The sequence below is a fragment of the Salmo salar genome, chromosome 01, assembly GCF_965601325.2.
Source record: "Salmo salar chromosome 01, fSalSal1, whole genome shotgun sequence".
Lineage (NCBI taxonomy): Eukaryota > Metazoa > Chordata > Actinopteri > Salmoniformes > Salmonidae > Salmo > Salmo salar.
The window spans coordinates 175,796,283-175,815,026 of NC_138291.1; the positions used below are offsets into that span (position 1 = coordinate 175,796,283).

The 18,744-nt window shown below is 42.4% G+C and overlaps 1 protein-coding gene across 1 annotated transcript; it reads right to left on the minus strand.

The window, feature by feature from the left end:
- Window positions 1-760: 760 nt before the first annotated feature.
- sptlc1 (serine palmitoyltransferase, long chain base subunit 1) lies at window positions 761-18,190 on the minus strand. Its single transcript, XM_014145419.3, has 15 exons — window positions 17,986-18,190; window positions 14,123-14,230; window positions 13,914-14,008; window positions 13,482-13,575; window positions 12,470-12,542; window positions 8,561-8,693; window positions 8,323-8,452; window positions 7,545-7,634; window positions 7,135-7,242; window positions 6,791-6,886; window positions 5,005-5,101; window positions 4,307-4,361; window positions 1,770-1,887; window positions 1,420-1,493; window positions 761-1,248 (listed from the first exon to the last, which is right to left on the minus strand). The coding sequence occupies exons 1-15, from the start codon at window positions 18,037-18,039 to the stop codon at window positions 1,155-1,157; spliced, it is 1,419 nt and encodes a 472-aa protein (XP_014000894.1). The 5' UTR covers window positions 18,040-18,190; the 3' UTR covers window positions 761-1,154.
- Window positions 18,191-18,744: the final 554 nt, after the last annotated feature.

An 18,744-nucleotide genomic window follows, 5' to 3' on the forward strand; every position in this document is an offset into this window, starting at 1 on the left:
TGATAGCACAGTTAGCAACACAAAGGCACATAATAAACTGCATATTGGATGTTGTATAAATGAACCAGTGAGTATGTCTTTGTGTTACAAAAAAGGGACACTAGTGTGTCTTGCAGTAGCGTCATTATGTCACTCAATAGGCTTCATTGATGTGCGTCACAGTACAAATATATTTATATTCAAGTTGGCATGTGTTAAAACTCTCAAATTACATTAGGTGAAACTTGTATGCAAATCATTCTGTGTAACAATCATTTATGTGATCTAATTAAGAAAATGAACTTCAAATAAATTTAAAACACGTAAAAACACTGAGGCAAGTTACTTAATGATCAGTAACAAAACAAAACTGTAATACATTCACAAAGAGCCGAACATAAAAATAAATCCCCAAAGATAAATAACGTCAGGGCGCCAATGCAGGCTGACCTAACCATGATGCCAAGTGGGGCGATTGGTAAGATGTGAAAGAGAAACAATCTTGCAAAGCTTAAAATCAGTAACCGCTTGGAATCAAATATGAATTAGTGTACAAGACCAAAAAAATTAACTAAATAGGTGCATTTCATACAACGCAGTGCGATAATATGAAAATCTTTTTGGAATACAATCTAACATTTTGTCAAAAGAAGGAAAATCATAGTGTACACAATTTGGTTTTTGTCAGTATATAAAAAACAAAAACAAAGAAACGGTTTCACAATACAGTACGTATAAAAAAATAAGAAAAAAAGTAATTTGACTTACAAAATGAACCAGCTGTTGGTGACAAATATTTATTGTTTATTAGTTAAGACTTTCAACCTTCATTCAAACAGATAGTGAACTGAATGACGGTTGGCGGACGAAGCCCAGATTTTACATTCATTTATATGTGAGAAGGTGAATGAGGACCGGCAGCAAATAGGAGGTCAAACATAAGTAGCTGTGAGAAGGATAATCTGATTTAAAAATCGACAACGCTCCTCACAAAAAAGTGTTGTCCACCTTGAGTCTTCTCCTCGAGTTTGTGGATGAATGCACCTGGCTATGCCTTGATGGAGCTTTCCAACTTCGCTGTCAATTGATGCTCTGCGAAGCCTGGAGGTGAATCCTGGGAATGTCGGCAAACTGAGAACGGAGAATTCCAGGTCTGGTTGGTCAGGAGCCAGGAATCATTTGAGGATAGCCAGAGCTGCCTCTCTGATGCAGGATGCAGCTTTCTCAATGTCCTCTTCTGTCTGCTCGATGGTGACCACTACCCGGATCCTACAGACATTAGGGCCGTCGTGGCAAATGTCATCTTTCAATGCTATGATAACTTCCAATAGATATGACGTCATTATTATTATTTTACTAAATGTACAACAACAAAACACTGCATACATAACATTTATGTTAATATATATATATACAAATATATATATTTGATAAACTTACGAAGGCGGAGGGAGAAACCGCTCCTCTTTATCCAAGTACCGAGCTAGGGTGAGTGCGATCTGTCTCTCCAAACACTGGTCAATGAAGAACAGTAGAACCGTCAAACAAAACCTACATATGCAGCTCTCAGGAAAACCAAGGCCACTTGTCTAAAAGAAACTCATGGTATCCATATCTCTACAGTACTTCCTTCATATGTAATGTAAGGTAAAAACATTCACCTATGAGCAACACTCAAGAATCAAGGCAAACCATTTTAAATTGAGAAAAAAAACTCAACATAGTAAAGCCAATGTTTATCATTAAGACACTAGTGTTCTAAATATTTCATACAAATGTAGATCTCTTACGTAATCTACGATGCTTCGAAGCATCCTCACATCAGTGTCTCTGGATCCAGAGCTTCTCTCTAGCTGTAGGTGAAGAGCAGGGGCATAAGCTTCCCCTACTACCTTAACCCCAGGACATCTGCAATACAGAGACAACATCTACATGACAAATGTAAATACAGATTTCACAGCAGAATAAAAAAGTATATTTGAAAATATTTATTCACCAAATCATACATTAAAATAAAAAAAAATCTAAACCAGATAAATATTACAACTTTGAAAAGGTCTATTACTTCTTCAAATCCTTGAGAAACCAACACCGAATTTCCCAATGTCTAACGCATATTGAATTTGAAGTGCTTTCTCCCTACAGACTTCTGGGAACAGAAGAATTCTTAGCAACCCTGTGGTCATAACTCTGAACATGCTTCCCTTTTAGCGTCGCTGCAGTTTTCAGCTTTGGAAAGCTATTTACAAGGAAAGGAGATTCTCTGGTGCTGCTTTTCCACAGTAACACCAGTGTTCCACCCTGATGTTAAACTAGGGATATGGGGTTTCCAAATCTAGGGCTGACAATGAGGACTTGTGAAAAGCAGAATCAACAACATCTGCATAATCAAAAAGGTGTTAAAAGTCCACAGTTAACCATTGTTATGTAAATGCCAGCTGAAAAGTACCAGTGGCCTGGCTTTGTCCCTAAGTGAGAGCAGGTCCACCGGAGCCATGGCCCAGTGAGACATGGGTGGCAGCCCACGAAGATGGAAACAGGAGTCTGAGCCTTTTTGGGTAAAACACTGGGGTAAATCCTGAGCCTTTTTGGGTAAAACACAGGTAAAACACTGGGGTAAATCCTGAGCCTTTTTGGGTAAAACACTGGGGTAAATCCTGAGCCTTTTTGGGTAAAACACTGGGGTAAATCCTGAGCCTTTTTGGTTAAAACACTGGTGTAGATCCTGTATGGAAATGTTCCAATCATATTGACCCCTTTGTTAACTTCCCAGTACATTGTGTCAGATATGAAATACTTACTACATCCCTATGGAACAAGACTGATTTTGTGCTCTGATGTATAGCTTAGCTATAGTACAGAGACAGCCAATATAAGCAGTGGGGGGGGATCTGGATAGAGAGAGCCATGTGAGCCTCAAAACTAGGAGGTGGTCTCCTAAGAGATATCCTGTTGCCAGACGAGAGGAAGAGACACTAAGCAGACACCATGGAACAGTCACAGGGAGAATCCATGGAAAACAGAGAGCCATGCGAGAGACTGCTGTTATGGTTTGGTGTATAGGATTTCAAAAAATGTGTAAAAACACATATGGATAACCCCAGGATCCCGCACTGAGGTTGAGCGAAGAAGGTAAAGGGGAAGGTTTTGTGAGAGCAGCGCAATTGCGTGTGGAGATCATTGTTAAAAGGTGTAATAAATAACTGAAAATGTCTGCGTCTCTCTTTAACTACTCCCACGCCCTGCCTATATTCACTGTTTTCAAGAGTTTGGTTTCATTTCAATCATATTTATTTTTAAAGCCATTTTTTACATCAGCAGATGTCAAAGTGCTATACAGAAACCCAGCCTAAAACCCCAGCAAGCAGCGAAGCAATGCTGAAGCATGGTGCCTAGGAAAAACTCCCTAGATAGGCAGAAACCTAGAGAGGAACCAGGCTCTGAGGGGTGGCCGGTTCTCTTCTGGCTGTGCCGGGTGGAGATTATAACAGAACATAATTGGTTTTCACTCTTTTTTCCCCCTGCAAGGACCAGTGTTAATATAATGGGACCAACCTGACTGCTAGGACATACAGTTGAAGTCAGAAGTTTACATACACTTAGGTTGGAGTCATTAAAACTCGTTTTTTCAACCACTCGACAAATTTCTTGTTAACAAACTATGTAGTTTTGGCAAGTCGGTTAGGACATCTACTTTGTGCATGACACAAGTAATTTTTCCAACAATTGTTTACTGACAGATTATTTCACTTATAATTCACTGTATCACAATTCCAGAGGCCGTATCACAATTTCAGAAGCTTCTAAAGCCATGACATCATTTTCTGGAATTTTCCAAGCTGTTTAAAGGCACAGTCAACTTAGTGTATGTAAACTTCTGACCCAGTGGAATTGTGATACAGTGAATTATAAGTGAAATAATCTGTCAGTAAACAATTGTTGGAAAAATTACTTGTGTCATGCACAAAGTAGATGTCCTAACCGACTTGCCAAAACTATAGTTTGTTAACAAGAAATTTGTGGATAGGTTGAAAAACGAGTTAATGACTAACCTAAGTGTATGTAAACTTCTGACTCCAATTGTGTGCCGCCCTATGGGACTCCCAATCATGGCCGGTTGTGCTACAGCCTAGAAATGAACCAGGGTCTGTAGTGACGCCTCTAGCACTGAGATGCAGTGCCTTAGACCGCTGCGCCACTCGGGAGCCCAATGAAATCAATCACAAACTATGCATTAAGAAGGCCTGGATCTTATCGTTCAATGGGAAGTTCACAAGACCATGCAAAATCACAATTCCTTTCCCAGGACAAAATCAACTTAACTTACTCTTGCAACGCTTTGTGGACGTGTTTGCACTTCTCCCTCAGGATGGTAAAAATTTCTACAACACAAGACAAGGGAAAGTTTCAGTATTTTTCATTCTCAGATTGAAGCACCAGGCGAGCCAAGTTCCAGCTGGCGTACAGTAATTAGTTTACCTTGGCCAGTGTGTGGCTGGCGCCTTTTCAACAGGGAGTGAGACTGGGGTCTGCTCGGCAGTGCTAAGAGCACTCGACCTCAGCTCATCTCACGCTGTGAGACACGCGTGAGTGCACGCACGCACGTAAGCATACTTAGCATTTACACACACACACACAAATGTACTGTTCAAGCACCAATCACACCTAATAACACAAACACTGAAAATAACTTGCACTGGACATATGCACATACACACTTAGAAATTGGACTGCCATTCCTAGAAACCTCCTTGTTGGAGGAGAGGAAAAGCTGTCCAGGTTGTGAACAGGGCATGTGGTTTGGATCAGAAACTCAAATTGATCACACGGTGTTTCACTGAAGCGCTGCCAATTCAATCAGGAATAGTCAAAGAAAGTCTGGAGTCATTTGATAGGAATTTAATAAACTAATTAGTTGATAGACATGAATATCAGGGGGCAAATAATTGTTGTAAGTGTAAGATATGGTGTGTGTGTGTTTGGAAGAATCCTTGTTGCAAGTGAATGTGTGTGTCGCTCATCTACCTGGGTCTTCCTCCATGATGTTAAGAGCCTCTATGGCTGCAGCAGCCAGCATGGGGGGCAGGGAGGCAGAGAAACAGTACCCCTGGCCTGACAGACGCTGAGAAACACAACACATCAGACCTGGGAAACACAGAGGAACAGTACCCCTGGCCTAACAGACGCTGAGAAACACAACACATCAGACCTGGGAAACACAGAGGAACAGTACCCCTGGTCTAACAGACGCTGAGAAACACAACACATCAGACCTGGGAAACACAGAGGAACAGTACCCCTGGCCTAACAGATGGAGACAAACAGAGGAACAGTACCCCTGGCCTGACAGATGGAGACAAACAGAGGAACAGTACCCCTGGTCTGACAGATGGAGACAAACAGAGGAACAGTACCCCTGGCCTAACAGATGGAGACAAACAGAGGAACAGTACCCCTGGCCTAACAGATGGAGACAAACAGAGGAACAGTACCCCTGGTCTAACAGATGGAGACAAACAGAGGAACAGTACCCCTGGCCTGACAGATGGAGACAAACAGAGGAACAGTACCCCTGGTCTAACAGATGGAGACAAACAGAGGAACAGTACCCCTGGTCTAACAGATGGAGACAAACAGAGGAACAGTACCCCTGGCCTAACAGATGGAGACAAACAGAGGAACAGTACCCCTGGTCTAACAGATGGAGACAAACAGAGGAACAGTACCCCTGGTCTAACAGATGGAGACAAACAGAGGAACAGTACCCCTGGTCTAACAGATGGAGACAAACAGAGGAACAGTACCCCTGGTCTAACAGATGGAGACAAACAGAGGAACAGTACCCCTGGCCTAACAGATGGAGACAAACAGAGGAACAGTACCCCTGGTCTAACAGATGGAGACAAACAGAGGAACAGTACCCCTGGCCTAACAGATGGAGACAAACAGAGGAACAGTACCCCTGGTCTAACAGATGGAGACAAACAGAGGAACAGTACCCCTGGTCTGACAGATGGAGACAAACAGAGGAACAGTACCCCTGGTCTAACAGATGGAGACAAACAGAGGAACAGTACCCCTGGTCTGACAGATGGAGACAAACAGAGGAACAGTACCCCTGGTCTAACAGATGGAGACAAACAGAGGAACAGTACCCCTGGTCTAACAGATGGAGACAAACAGAGGAACAGTACCCCTGGTCTAACAGATGGAGACAAACAGAGGAACAGTACCCCTGGCCTAACAGATGGAGACAAACAGAGGAACAGTACCCCTGGTCTGACAGACACAAATGATCTTGTTTGCTCGGAACCAACAGTTACAAAAGTGTAAACTCTAAATGGAATCAAGTGCCTGAAATACTTATCCTATACTATGACTTGTCCGTTACATAAACAACCATATCAAAGCAGTCAGGATTCAAAAGTCAGTATTCACACATGGGTACACGAACAGGCAGACCTGTACAGCTGACATCAGACCTGTACAGCTCACGTATTGTATACAAACATAGACATGTTTTCCTCTTTCAAAGCAGAGCTTTACATGTAACAGCTGTTTTTACAAAAACAACTGATCATTGAAAGCATGTTCGGTTTGCTTGTGTGTGTATATATATATATATATATATATTTATTTACACACACAAACGTGTGTGTGTGTGTAAACTGCTTATGGGAATTAGTCCAAGTGTGTGTCCTTTGGAAATAACAAGAGACAGTTTAGGGACCAAAACCAGTTTACACAGTGGGCCTCCAACTATGACTGGGAAGTACTGCACTCCAATCTGTAAAAAGCCCATTATCAATACCTGATGGTCTATGACGAACGACCTTCCACAGCAGAAGCCGCCTATGGAAGCCACAGCGTTCTCCATGTTGGCACTAATGAGGTCAATATCGTCAATCTGAAAATGACAAATAGGAACCAAAGGGAGGGTAGTGAGATCCACCACACAGAACCCAGGGTCATGTTCACTAGGGCACACAATCAAAGACGCTTTAAAACGTTTTGCAACAGAAAATGGAAGCAAGCGTTTCTAATTGTCCAGGTAGTCCCTCCCCGTTTCAGTCAGTTGTCTTCCGTTTGGTGTATAATGAACATGACCCAGATTAATCCATCATATGGGGCATGGCTGTGTGGCGTACTACTCACGTTGACCCCAAAGTGTTCCGTAACCCCTCTGCCATGTTCTCCCAGCACTCCGAACGACATACTCTCCTCCAGGAAGATGCGGACCTTGTACTTGTACTTCAGCTTCACCTGGTGGCCAATAGAAATATGAGATGGAAGGAGGTGGAACATACCAAACACTATATTCTGTTGTAACGCGCTAGAAACTTGTCCCATAGACTGAAAGTGGAAAAAAAAGGGCAAGCGCTCATTTATATAGCTGCAGTTGATACTTTGATCAAAATACTGTATAATATGAACCAAGTACCATCATTACAAAGTACCACATATGACACACATAGCTCTATGGGAATCAACAATTGGTGTGCTCAACTCAACAGTAAAAAGGTCAACCATCTTGGGATATAATGGAACCGTATTGGGTCTCTCACCAGGTCTGGAAGGGGACAAACGTCTGCAGTGTTTATATACAGCCCCTCCACTATGATGAACCTCCTGGTCACTCTGGCCTTCCGAGGATTCTACAGCAATAGAACAAGATAGGTTTGAGAAGTGTGACTTTCAAAATGGCCTCCACACACTTCCAGGTCAACTGGATGGTGTTGAAACAAAATGGTGGCAGCCCTCACACATAGCTTGCGTCCCAATAATTTCTCTCCCCCCCCCCCCCCCAGAGTGCACTTGTTACGTTTCATTCATGGATTTGAGAGGAAATGACTGGTATATGCCTACACCAATCAAATGCTTTTAAATGTGGGGACTAGTGAACATGCACAAGCTTCAGTAAGGAGATATTGAGACTCAACAAGAGTCTACATCCCAATTCTTCACCCTTCTTCTGAAGTGTGCACTTCCCATCATGAATTTAACTATGTTGGAAACTCCCATCAGCCAAAACTTACACCATTCCTATACCTTTAAATCCATGCCAGGGGGAAAATCTCAATTGCATTTCCTTGATTCCTTGAGTCCCCTCTCCAAGCGTCCTTCTCAAAACACAATGGATGAGGTCAGAGATCCCTCCCCTGGGTTTTGAGAAGGAGGTAGGGAGAGAGGATGCAAGTAAATGCAATTGAGATACTCCCACTGAGTATGTAAGTGCACACTTAAGGGAAAAAAAAGTGTGGAGAATGGGGATTTAGAGATTGGTCAAGTGGATGGTCAAGTGGATGGTGTTGACAAAATGGTGGCAGGCCTGCTTTGACTAACCCTCTGATCCTCGATCTCCTGCTCTTTGAGCAGTCTCTCCAGATCTTCCATGTCGTTGTGTTTGAAGTACTTGATGAAACTGCGGGAGGCTTGGAGACCCTTTTGTATGGAGAAACATGCTGCTTCATCCCTGGAAAGATTTTTTTTAAATATGATTAAAAATGCTTGTTGGAGACTAAATTCAAGTAGGACTAGTTGGCTTGTTGAACCAATGGGGGGGGGTGTGAGAGAAACTTACACAAACACTATGTCTCCTCTCTTGGAGTAGGCAGGTATTGCACTAGCTATCGTTGCAAAGCCATAGGAATAGATGATGGCCTCCTCTGTTTTCATGAACTTGGCCAAACGATCCTCTAACTCCAAGTGGACATCTGAAATGATCCCCAAAAAATGTCAGAGTTATGGAGACAAAAAAATAAAATAAATAATAAATGTTTCATTTAAGAGACTGACATGGATGTACATGTACAGACTGACAACCCTTCAGTCTACATTTGTACATGTTGACACATAGGGACATCTTGTAAGATCTGAAATACACAAGAGGATAACTGAACTGCAAATCAAATTTTATTTGTCACATGCGTCGTATACAACAGGTGTAGAGCTTACAGTGAAATGCTTACTTACAAGCCCTTAACCAACAATGCAGATAAGAAAAATATTTAATAAATAAACTAATGTAAAAACATAAAAGAGCAGCAAAATAATAACAAAGCTATATACAGGGGGTACTGGTACCGAGTCAATGTGCAGGGGTACAGGTTAGATAGTAATATGTACAGTACCAGTCAAAAGTTTGGACACCTACTCATTCCATGTTTTTTGTAATTTTTTTTCCTCACTATTTTCTACATTGTAGAATAATAGTGAAGACATAAAAACTACATGGAATCATGTAGTAACCCCCCCCCAAAAAATGAAATAGTTATTTAATACATTTTTACCATCCTGGGGGAGAAGTGGAAACACGTCCACAAAGCGTTGCAAGAGTAAGTTAAGTTGATTTTGTCCTGGGAAAGGAATTGTGATTTTGCATGGTCTTGTGAACTTCCCATTGAACGATAAGATCCAGGCCTTCTTAATGCATAGTTTGTGATTGATTTCATTGGGCTCCCGAGTGGCACAGCGGTCTAAGGCACTGCATCTCAGTGCTAGAGGCGTCACTACAGACCCTGGTTCAAAATATATTTTATATTTGAGATTCTTCAAAGTAGCCACCCTTTGCCTTGGTGACAGCTTTGCACACTCTTGGCATTCTCTCAACCAGCTTCATGGAGGTAGTCACCTGGAATGCATTTCAATTAACAGGTGTAATTTGTTAAAGTTTATTTGTGAAATTTCTTTCCAACTTAATGTGTTTGAGACAATCAGTTGTGTTATGACATGGTAGGGGTGGTATATAGAAGATAGAAGATGTATAGAAATATAGAAGATATTTGGTAAAATATCAAGTCCATATTATGGCAAGAACAACTCAAATAAGCAAAGAGAAATGACAGTCCATCAACATTTCAAAAGTTTCTTCAAGAGCAGTTGCAAAAACCATCAAGCGCTATGATGAAACTGACTCTCACGAGGACCGCCACAGGAACGGAAGACCCAGAGTTACCTCTACTGCAGAGTATGAGTTCATTAGAGTTACCAGCCTCAGAAATTGGTGCAAAAAATTAATATTTCAGAGTTCAATTAAGACACATCAACATTAACTGTTCAGAGGAGACTGCTTGAATCAGGCCTTCATGGTCAAATTGCTGCGAATAAACCACTAATTAAGGACACCAATAAGAAGAATATTTGCTTGGGCCAAGAAATTTGCAATGGACATTAGACCGAGATGAGTCCAAATTTGAGATTTTTGATTCTAACCACTGTCTTTGAGATGCAGAGTAGGTGAACGGATGATCTCCACATGTGAGGTTACCACAGTGAAGCATGGAGGAGGTGTGACGGTGCTTTGCTGGTGACACTGATTTATTTAGAATTCAAGGTACACTTAACCAGCATGGCTACCACAGCATTCAGCAGCGATACACCATTCCATATGGTTTGCGCGTAGAGGGACTATCAATTGTTTTTCAACAGCACAATTACCCAACACACCTCCAGGCTGTGTAAGGGCTATTTGACCAAGAAGGAGAGGGATGGCGTGCTGCATCAGATGATCTGAGGGCCCATGCCAAATCTTTTCAGTCTCCTGGGAGGGGAACAGGCACTGTCATGCCCTCTTCACTACTGTCTTGGTGTGTTTGGACCATGATAGTTTGTTGGAGATGTGGACACCAAGGAACTTTAAGCTCTCAACCTGCTCCACTACAGCCCCGTCGATGAGAATGGGGTGTCCTTTTCCTGTAGTCCACGATCATCTCCTTTGTCTAGATCACATTGAGGGAGAGGTTGTTGTCCTGGCACCACACTGCCAGGTTCTGACCTCCTGCCTATAGACCGTCTCATCGTTGATCAGGCCTACCACCGTTGTGTCTTCGACAAACTTAATAGTGTTGGAGTCGTGCTAGGCTACGCAGTCATGGGTGAACAGGGAGTACAGGAAGGGACTAAGCAAACACCCCTGAGGGGGCCTGTGTTGAGGATCAGCGTGGCAGAGGTGTTGTTTCCTACCCTTACCACCTGGTGGCTGCCCATCAGGAAGTCCAGGATCCAGTTGCAGAGGGAAGTGTTCAGTCCCAGGGTCCTTAACTTAGTGATGAGCTTTGAGGGCACAATGGTGTTGAACGCTGAGCTGTAGTCAATGAACAGCATTCTCACATAGGTGTTCCTTTTGTCCAAGTGGCAAAGGGCAGTGTTGAGTGCAAGAGCTTGCGTCATCTGTGGATCTGTTGGGGCGGTATGCAAAATGGGGTGGGTCTAGGATTTCCGGGATAATGGCGTTTATGTGAGACATGACCAGCCTTTCAAAGCACTTCATGGCTACCGACGTGAGTGCTACCGGTCGGTAGTCACTTAGGCAGGATAGCTTGGTGTTGTTGGGCTCAGGGACTATGGTGGTCTGCTTGAAACATGTTGGTATTACAGACTCAGGTCAGGGATAGGTTGAAAATGTCAGTGAACACACTTGCCAGTTGGTCAGCACATGCTAGGATTACACATCCTGGTAATCCGTCTGGCCCTGTGGCCTTGTGAATGTTGACCTGTTTAAAGGTCTTACTCACATCGGCTACGGCGAGCGTGATCACACAGTCATCCAGAACAGCTGGTGCTCTCATGCATGCTTCAATGTGTTGCTTGCCTCGAAGCGTGCATAGAAGTCGTTTAGCTCATGTGGTAGGCTTGTGTCACTGGGCAGCTCACGGCTGGGCTTCTTTGTAGTCCGTAATAGTTTGCAAGCCCTGCCACATTCGACGAGCGTCAGAGACGGTGTAGTAGGATTCAATATTAGTCCTATATTGACACTCTGTCCGTTTGATGGTTCGTCTGAGGGCATAGCTGGATTTCTATTAAGCGTCCAGGTTAGAGTCCCACTCCTTGAAAGCGGCAGCTCTAGCCTTTAGCTCAGTAGTATTGTGCGAGTCACTGCTACTTCCTGCTTTAGTTTTTGCTTGTAAGCAGCAATCAGTAGGATAGAATTATGGTCAGATTTGCCAAATGGAGAGAGAGCTTTTTATGCGTCTCTGTGTGTGCAGTAAAGGTGGTCTAGAGTTTGCACATGTAACATGCTGGTAGAAATGAGGTAAAACGGATTTAAGTTTCCCTGCATTAAAGTCCCTGGCAACTAGGGGCGCCACCTCTGGATGAGCATTTTCTTGTTTGCTTATGGCTTTATATAGCTCGTTGAGTGCGGTCTCAGTGCCAGCATTGGTTTGTGGTAGTAAATAGACAGTTACAAAAAATATAGATGAAAACTCTATTGGTAAATAGTGTGGCCTGGTCCTTTATCTGGAGTAAATCCTTTGCGTACGACTTAAAGAAGAAATCTTTGTCCAGTTCGATGTGAGTAATCGCTGTTCTGATATCCAGAAGCTCTTTTCGGTCATAAGAGATGGTGGCAGGAACATTACGTACAAAATAAATTACAAACAAGGCAAAAAACCTCCCACAAAATAGCACAATTGGTTAGAAGCCCGTAAAAACAGCAGCCATCTCCTCCGGTGCCATTCTCAGAGCATGATTTTTCCTTAGAGCAACTCACCAAAGGTTCCATAGAAACCTCTTGGACCACAGGTACCAACACCATACCTCCTGAGAGAAGTCAAGGCCTTTTGCTGTCAGAGAAAGAGGGGAAAATAGAGCAATTGATATTCATTGAAATGCTATTGTCCTTCTACAAATACGCATTGCCGCTATAGGCATGTGTGGTGATGGTATGTTCAGAAAGACTAAACAAAACAAATAGATGGGTTAGCTGACAACGTCACGAAAACGATGCGCACCCTTCAAATGGGGCATAAGTCTGAGTTGTTGAGTTGCCAGACAGCGACCAACAATGACAAGAAACAGCCATGTGGGGAATCATTAGTGACTCGTTTCAGCTAGTTTCTTGTTCTTGATACCATGTCTTGTTTTGACTGATTTCATGTCAATGCTAATATGGCAAAACATTTTGTAGCTAGCTAACCAACAACTTTAACGCTGTATTTGAGAGACATTTGCTCATTGTGCAAATGTATTTATGTTTTCAATAAACATTGGGATGGAGAATAAATATAGTTTACATGTTGTCAACATTCTAAACCAAATGTCTGTTTTGCCCCATAGTTGTGCATGTGTCAGTTGTGTTGCTAAACAACCAACATGTCTATAGGGTTAAGCCCAAGATACACCATTGGTTGTCAACATAGGGTACTAGTGCCCATAGGGGTACTTGGCATATGCATAATTAATATGGGAACATGGGCTATTTCATCATTTGTCGTGTAAAAACAGACATAATGTTCAAATGAATAATAGTCCCGACTGGTTGAACCGAGGCAGGCAGAGTAAAATGTAATTTGGAGTACAGTAACCTAAATAGGTTGAGAACCAGTGCAATAAGCCATGATTACTGAATGATTGTTTTTATTTTAGTGTTTGTCTCCACAAAAGTATTTTGCTCATGTCTTTAGCATTGTACAGTGCCAACATTTAATCAAAATTGAAGCAAAATGGCTAATATCTTAGAAAATAAACAAAAAAGGTATGCTTCTACTTAAAATAGTACAGACCTTCACTCGCTCGTTGTCAAGGAAACCCAAGAAGTTAAATGAAGCAAAGTTAATGCACTCTTTTCCATTTACAATGATTTTGTGGCTTGGTGGGCTGTAAAATAAAACACCTGCTATTAGCTAAACACAACACAAGGTTCACTTGATGTTAGAATGAAGAAATGTGAGGTAGACAGCTAGACCGGTCAGGGTACTGTTCGGTAGGCAGAAAACTGTTTTGAAACCATGTACAACATTAACTTGTTCAACAAGACCACATATTGTAGTTTTTGCTACGGTGTGCCCTACTGAACATTGACCCAGGTATTTGACTGTACTGTGTAAAGCAAAAAAAAATTGCCTAGATTTGCCTACTTGGAAAGATGTTACAGTATAGGCTATGAGATCACTCACTGCCCTTCAAAAACAGTCAATAAAGCATCATTAGCTTACCCAGTGACTATGTCATAATTGAGGGACGGATGGTCTTTGGACATAGCAGGGACAAGAGGTTCTGGTTGCCATTCCTCAATTAAGTCCTCCTTTTCCTGTTATAGACAAATACTACAGAGTTAACACATTGTGCCAGAAACAGTTACATGCAGAATTTCCATCCAGAGTGTCCTATGCACTCACAGGTGGGTGAAACCATTTTTCTCTACCTTCTCTGTGAGGTCTGAACGCTCCTGTAGTTTGTACGTCTTTGAAAACAGCAGTCTGATGATCCACAATATGAGGATCCCCTCCAGGACCAGATGGTAGGCAGGTGCCTGGGGAGAGAAATGGGTCAAATCTTATTTGTCACATGCATAGAATACAACAGGTGTAGTAGACCTTACTGTGAAATGCTTACTTACAAGCCCTTAAACAACAATTCAGTTCAAGAAAGAGAGTTAAAAACATATTTACTAAATAAACAATAAAATAAGGACGTTATATACATACGGGGGTACCGGTACCGAGTAAATGTGCAGGGTTATAGGTTAGTTGAGGTAATTTGTACATGTAGGTAGAGATAAAGTGACTATGCATAGATAATAAATAGTGATTAGCAGCAGTGTCAATGTAAATAGTCAGGGTGGCCAGTTGATTTGATCAACAGTCTCGTGGCTTGGGGGGGTAGAAGCTGTTAAGGAGCCTTTTGGTCCTAGACTTGGTTCTCCGGTACCGCTTGCCGTGCGGTAGCAGAGAGAACAGTCTATGACTAGGGTGGAGTCCTTGACAATTTTTAGGGCCTTCCTCTGACACAGCACCGTCGATGAGAATGGAGGCGTATTCAGCCATCCTTTTCCTGTAGTCCACGATCAGCTCCTTTGTCTTGCTCACATTGAGGGAGAGTTTGTTGTCCTGGCACCACACTGCCAGTCTCTGACCTCCTCCCTATAGGCCGTCTCATCGTTGTCGTTGATCAGGCCTATCAATGTTGTGTCGTCAGCAAACTTAATGATGGTGTTGGAGCCGTGACTGGTCACGCAGTCGTGGGTGAACAAGGAGTACAGGAGGGTACTAAACACGCACCCCTAAGTGGCACTGTGTTGAGGATCAGCGTGGCAGATGTGTTGTTGCCTACCCTTACCACCTGGGGTCTGCCCATCAGGAAGTCCAGGATCCAGTTGCAGAGGGAGGCGTTTAGTCCCAGGGTCCTTAACTTAGTGATGAGCTTTGTGGGAATTATGGTGTTGAACGCTGAGCTGTAGTCAATGAACAGCATTCTCACGTAGGTGTTCTTTTTGTCCAGGTGGGAAAGGGCAGTGTGGAGTGGAATTGAGATTGCATCATCTGTGGATCTGTTGAGGCGGTATGCAAATTGGAGTGGGTCTAGGGTTTCCGGGATGGTGTTGCTGATGTGAGCCATGACCAGCCTTCCAAAACACTTCATGGCTAACGACGTGAGTGTTACAGGGCGGTAGTCATTTAGGCAGGTTCCCTTCTATTTCTTGGGCACATGGACTATGGTGGTCTGCTTGAAACATGTAGGTATTACAAACTCGGTCAGGGAGAGGTTGAAAATGTCAGTGAAGACACTTGCCAGTGGGTCCGCGCATGCTCTGAGTATACATCCTAGTAATCCGTCTGGCACCACAGCCTTGTGAATGTTGACCTGTTTAAAGGTCTTGCCGACATCGGCTACGGCGAGCGTAATCACACAGTCATCCGGAACAGCTGGCGCGCTCCTTGAAAGCGGCAGCTCTGGCCTTTAGCTCAGTGCAGGTGTTGCCTATAATCCATGGCTTCTGGTTGGGATATGTACGTACAGTCACTGTGGGGACGACGTCGTCGATGCACTTACTGATGAAGCCGGTGACTGAGGTGGTGTACTCCTCAATGCCATTGGATGAATCCCGGAACATATTCCAGTATGTGCAGCAAAACAGTCCTGTAGCGTAGCATCCACATCATCTGACCACTTCCGCATTGAGTGCATCTCTGGTACTTCCTGATTTAGTTTTTGCTTGTAAGCAGGAATCAGGAGGATAGAACTATGGTCAGATTTGAAAAATGGAGCGGCGACGCGCTATGTGTGTTGAGTAAAGGTGGTCTAGAGTTTTTTTTTTTCCCTCTGGTTGCACATGTGACATGCTGGTAGAAATGAGGTAAAACTGATTTATGTTCGCTCGCATTAAAGTCCCTTTCATAGTAGGTTTGAGCAGGTAGGGTATTTTATAATACTGTATAGCAGGTTATTTTGAAATATTGCGGGTATTATTTACAAAACCAGTGGCGTTGAACCTATTTCTTTAGTTTGTGTTAAACACCATAGTGATGAAAACGATTACTGCTCCTCCAAGGGACTTGGCTTCCTTGAAGCATTTCCGTCTCTGGACCCTACTGGGTTCCATTTATTCCTCATTGTGCTTCTGAATCGAGGTGTGAATTCAACTTAGCACCCTTGATTATCACAATATAAGCGTTCTTATTTAACTCCATTGTCATACAGTTTAGGGATCTCCTGTAATTTAAAAACCATTACTCCTTAGTTGTTACTGTAGGCCTAGCCTTGTGACGTGTAGGCTAAAAAGGTATCCTAATAGGAAATGGCTTTGCCTGCGATACACAACTCTGAACCTCATGCTACTGTCTGGTAAATCAAGGGGTGAATTGAACTCAGTATCTTTGGTTCCAGAGCTGAACATGGTAAGACAACTAGGCTAGTTCCCATGGGGGAGCGATAATCGTGCTTACCAACGCTAGGATCATTACAGTGTCTTAGATACTTCCCCTCTCCCAAACCATGTAAAGCAGTTGTTGACAAGTGTACTCTCAGGTAAAAGTGGTCCAACTAATTTTACTTACAAAGTTGAACTCAACACGCAATAGGTCTACTGTCTTTCCATTTTAACTAAGAGCAATGCTGACATGTCCCAAAAAATGACAAGCACAGATGCCTATACCTGTTATGTTAGCCCATGATCATGTCTGAGTTCCATTACATTACACACGTTTTGTTCAGAGCCCCGACACTCAGTTTGAACATTAACACCCATCGGTTTTGGAAGCATAAGGACCTTCTTTTTCAAATCAGCTTTGAAATAATGTTTTCATTGATACACACATTTTTTTAGGGTTAGGGTTCCCACACTGCCAATATTTTCATGTTACAGCACTTGTTTATAGAAAACAGATGGAAGACAAGAGTGGACTACCTGTGCTAATTAGCCATCTGCATCCTCGAACACCTGTGTGTAAACGGAAGACAGACGCCACAAACGGAAAAATACTGTCCGCTGCAACTGTTAAAACAGTACACAGTAAGAGTGTATTTTGCATTTGTGATTTTTTTTTTTGATGTGACATGTAAGTTGAGGGATTTATGTTTCTAAAACCGTACCGCAACTGAGAATCGATTCACGTTTACATTAAATATTTGGCTGTTTTGACTTCGAACCAATTCACCTTTAAACAGAACGTACGGTCCTTGGACTATAAAAATAGTAATTTTAGGCTCCTTTAGTCCATAATTGGGCTACTGTTAGGAAATAACATCACTTATTCAACACACAATATATCTACTAACAAAAATGTGGCTCCATTTCACCGGGTATTGATCAGCAATGCTAAAGTTAACGGTCAAGATAATAGCTGTCAAATCATAAGTTATCTGGTGATCAATGAAGTTGTAACAAAAACCACAAAACTATCAAAATATGCCCTCGACATGGAACAGGTGAAATAAAAAGAAATACGTGTATGTATGGAAATTAAGATAAAGGAAAATGTATGTAGTGTAAAGTTCTGTTATAAAATCATCACAACTCCCTTCATATTTATCTCACTACGATTGGCTCATACTACAAAACCGAACGACGCACATCTGACACGAAAGACTATTGGCTACAATATTCTGTCAATCATATCTGGTAACAATTATGAAGTACACTTCCTGAAAAACCGGAATTTTCTATCGTTTCTCTCTTTTTACATAGTTTAATACACAAACGACATATGAGACAGGGTGTTATAACTGAACAAAATACATCTACAACTTTACATTTTTTTTTAAAGTATTTAAATAAAGACAAATTACCTCGTAGAGTGCTTGTACCATCTCCACTAACACCCACTGCTGCCCCGACGCCATCTTGGTTACCTGATCACGTGGTAAACGTCATCATCCATAAAATGAAGGGTGCGTTCGTAAGTTAACTCTGGTTATCTACTACGATTTCACCGATTAATTAACGAAAACGCAACACCGGTTGAATATGACCGATGTCAGTAAACGTCGCAAAATTGTTGCCAGCAGCACAGTTAGTCACCAACCCTAAAGAAAACAGCCTAACCAGCTCTGCTAATACGATTAAAATGGTGGTGTTCTCTCATTTGTGTCTGGAAGTAGCTAGCCAACTTTAGCCAGTAAGTTTGGGTGCTTGACTGCCGTTGTAAGGTCAGAACGCTACTCCTTGGCCATAGCATCCAGTGTGGGCTCTGGACGGTCCGATCCGAGAGCGAAACGCTCTGAATTTACGAACGGACAATCTGACAACGCTCTGAATTTAAGCACGACCAGACCAGGCCATCCTCTAACACTCAAGAGTGAATTTACGAACACACCTGAAGATGAGAAAGCCCTCTAGCGACTGCGCATATAGGGCTGCGCCCCTTTCCGGGTCATAGCTTGAAGGGTTCCTGCTTTTCTCAAATGATCGTCAAAAGTTGAAATCTCCGGGGCGAACTATTATAATTCAAAAGATTAGAAATCGCTTTTTAAAAAACGATGACTTATGTTTATTTATTTTTTTAAAGGCAAAGGTACAAGACTGTACATAGCAGAATTAAGGGGCAA

Bases quoted from the DNA above. Each gene is read 5' to 3' on its own strand.
- sptlc1 (XM_014145419.3), bottom strand. From the start codon at position 18,039: ATGGCGTCGGGGCAGCAGTGGGTGTTAGTGGAGATGGTACAAGCACTC. The intron at 13,576-13,913 runs GTAAGCTAATGA...TTTATTTTACAG, and splicing joins AATTATGACATAGTCACTGG to CCCACCAAGCCACAAAATCA. The intron at 1,494-1,769 runs GTAAGAGATCTA...TTCATTGACCAG, and splicing joins TTCGAAGCATCGTAGATTAC to TGTTTGGAGAGACAGATCGC.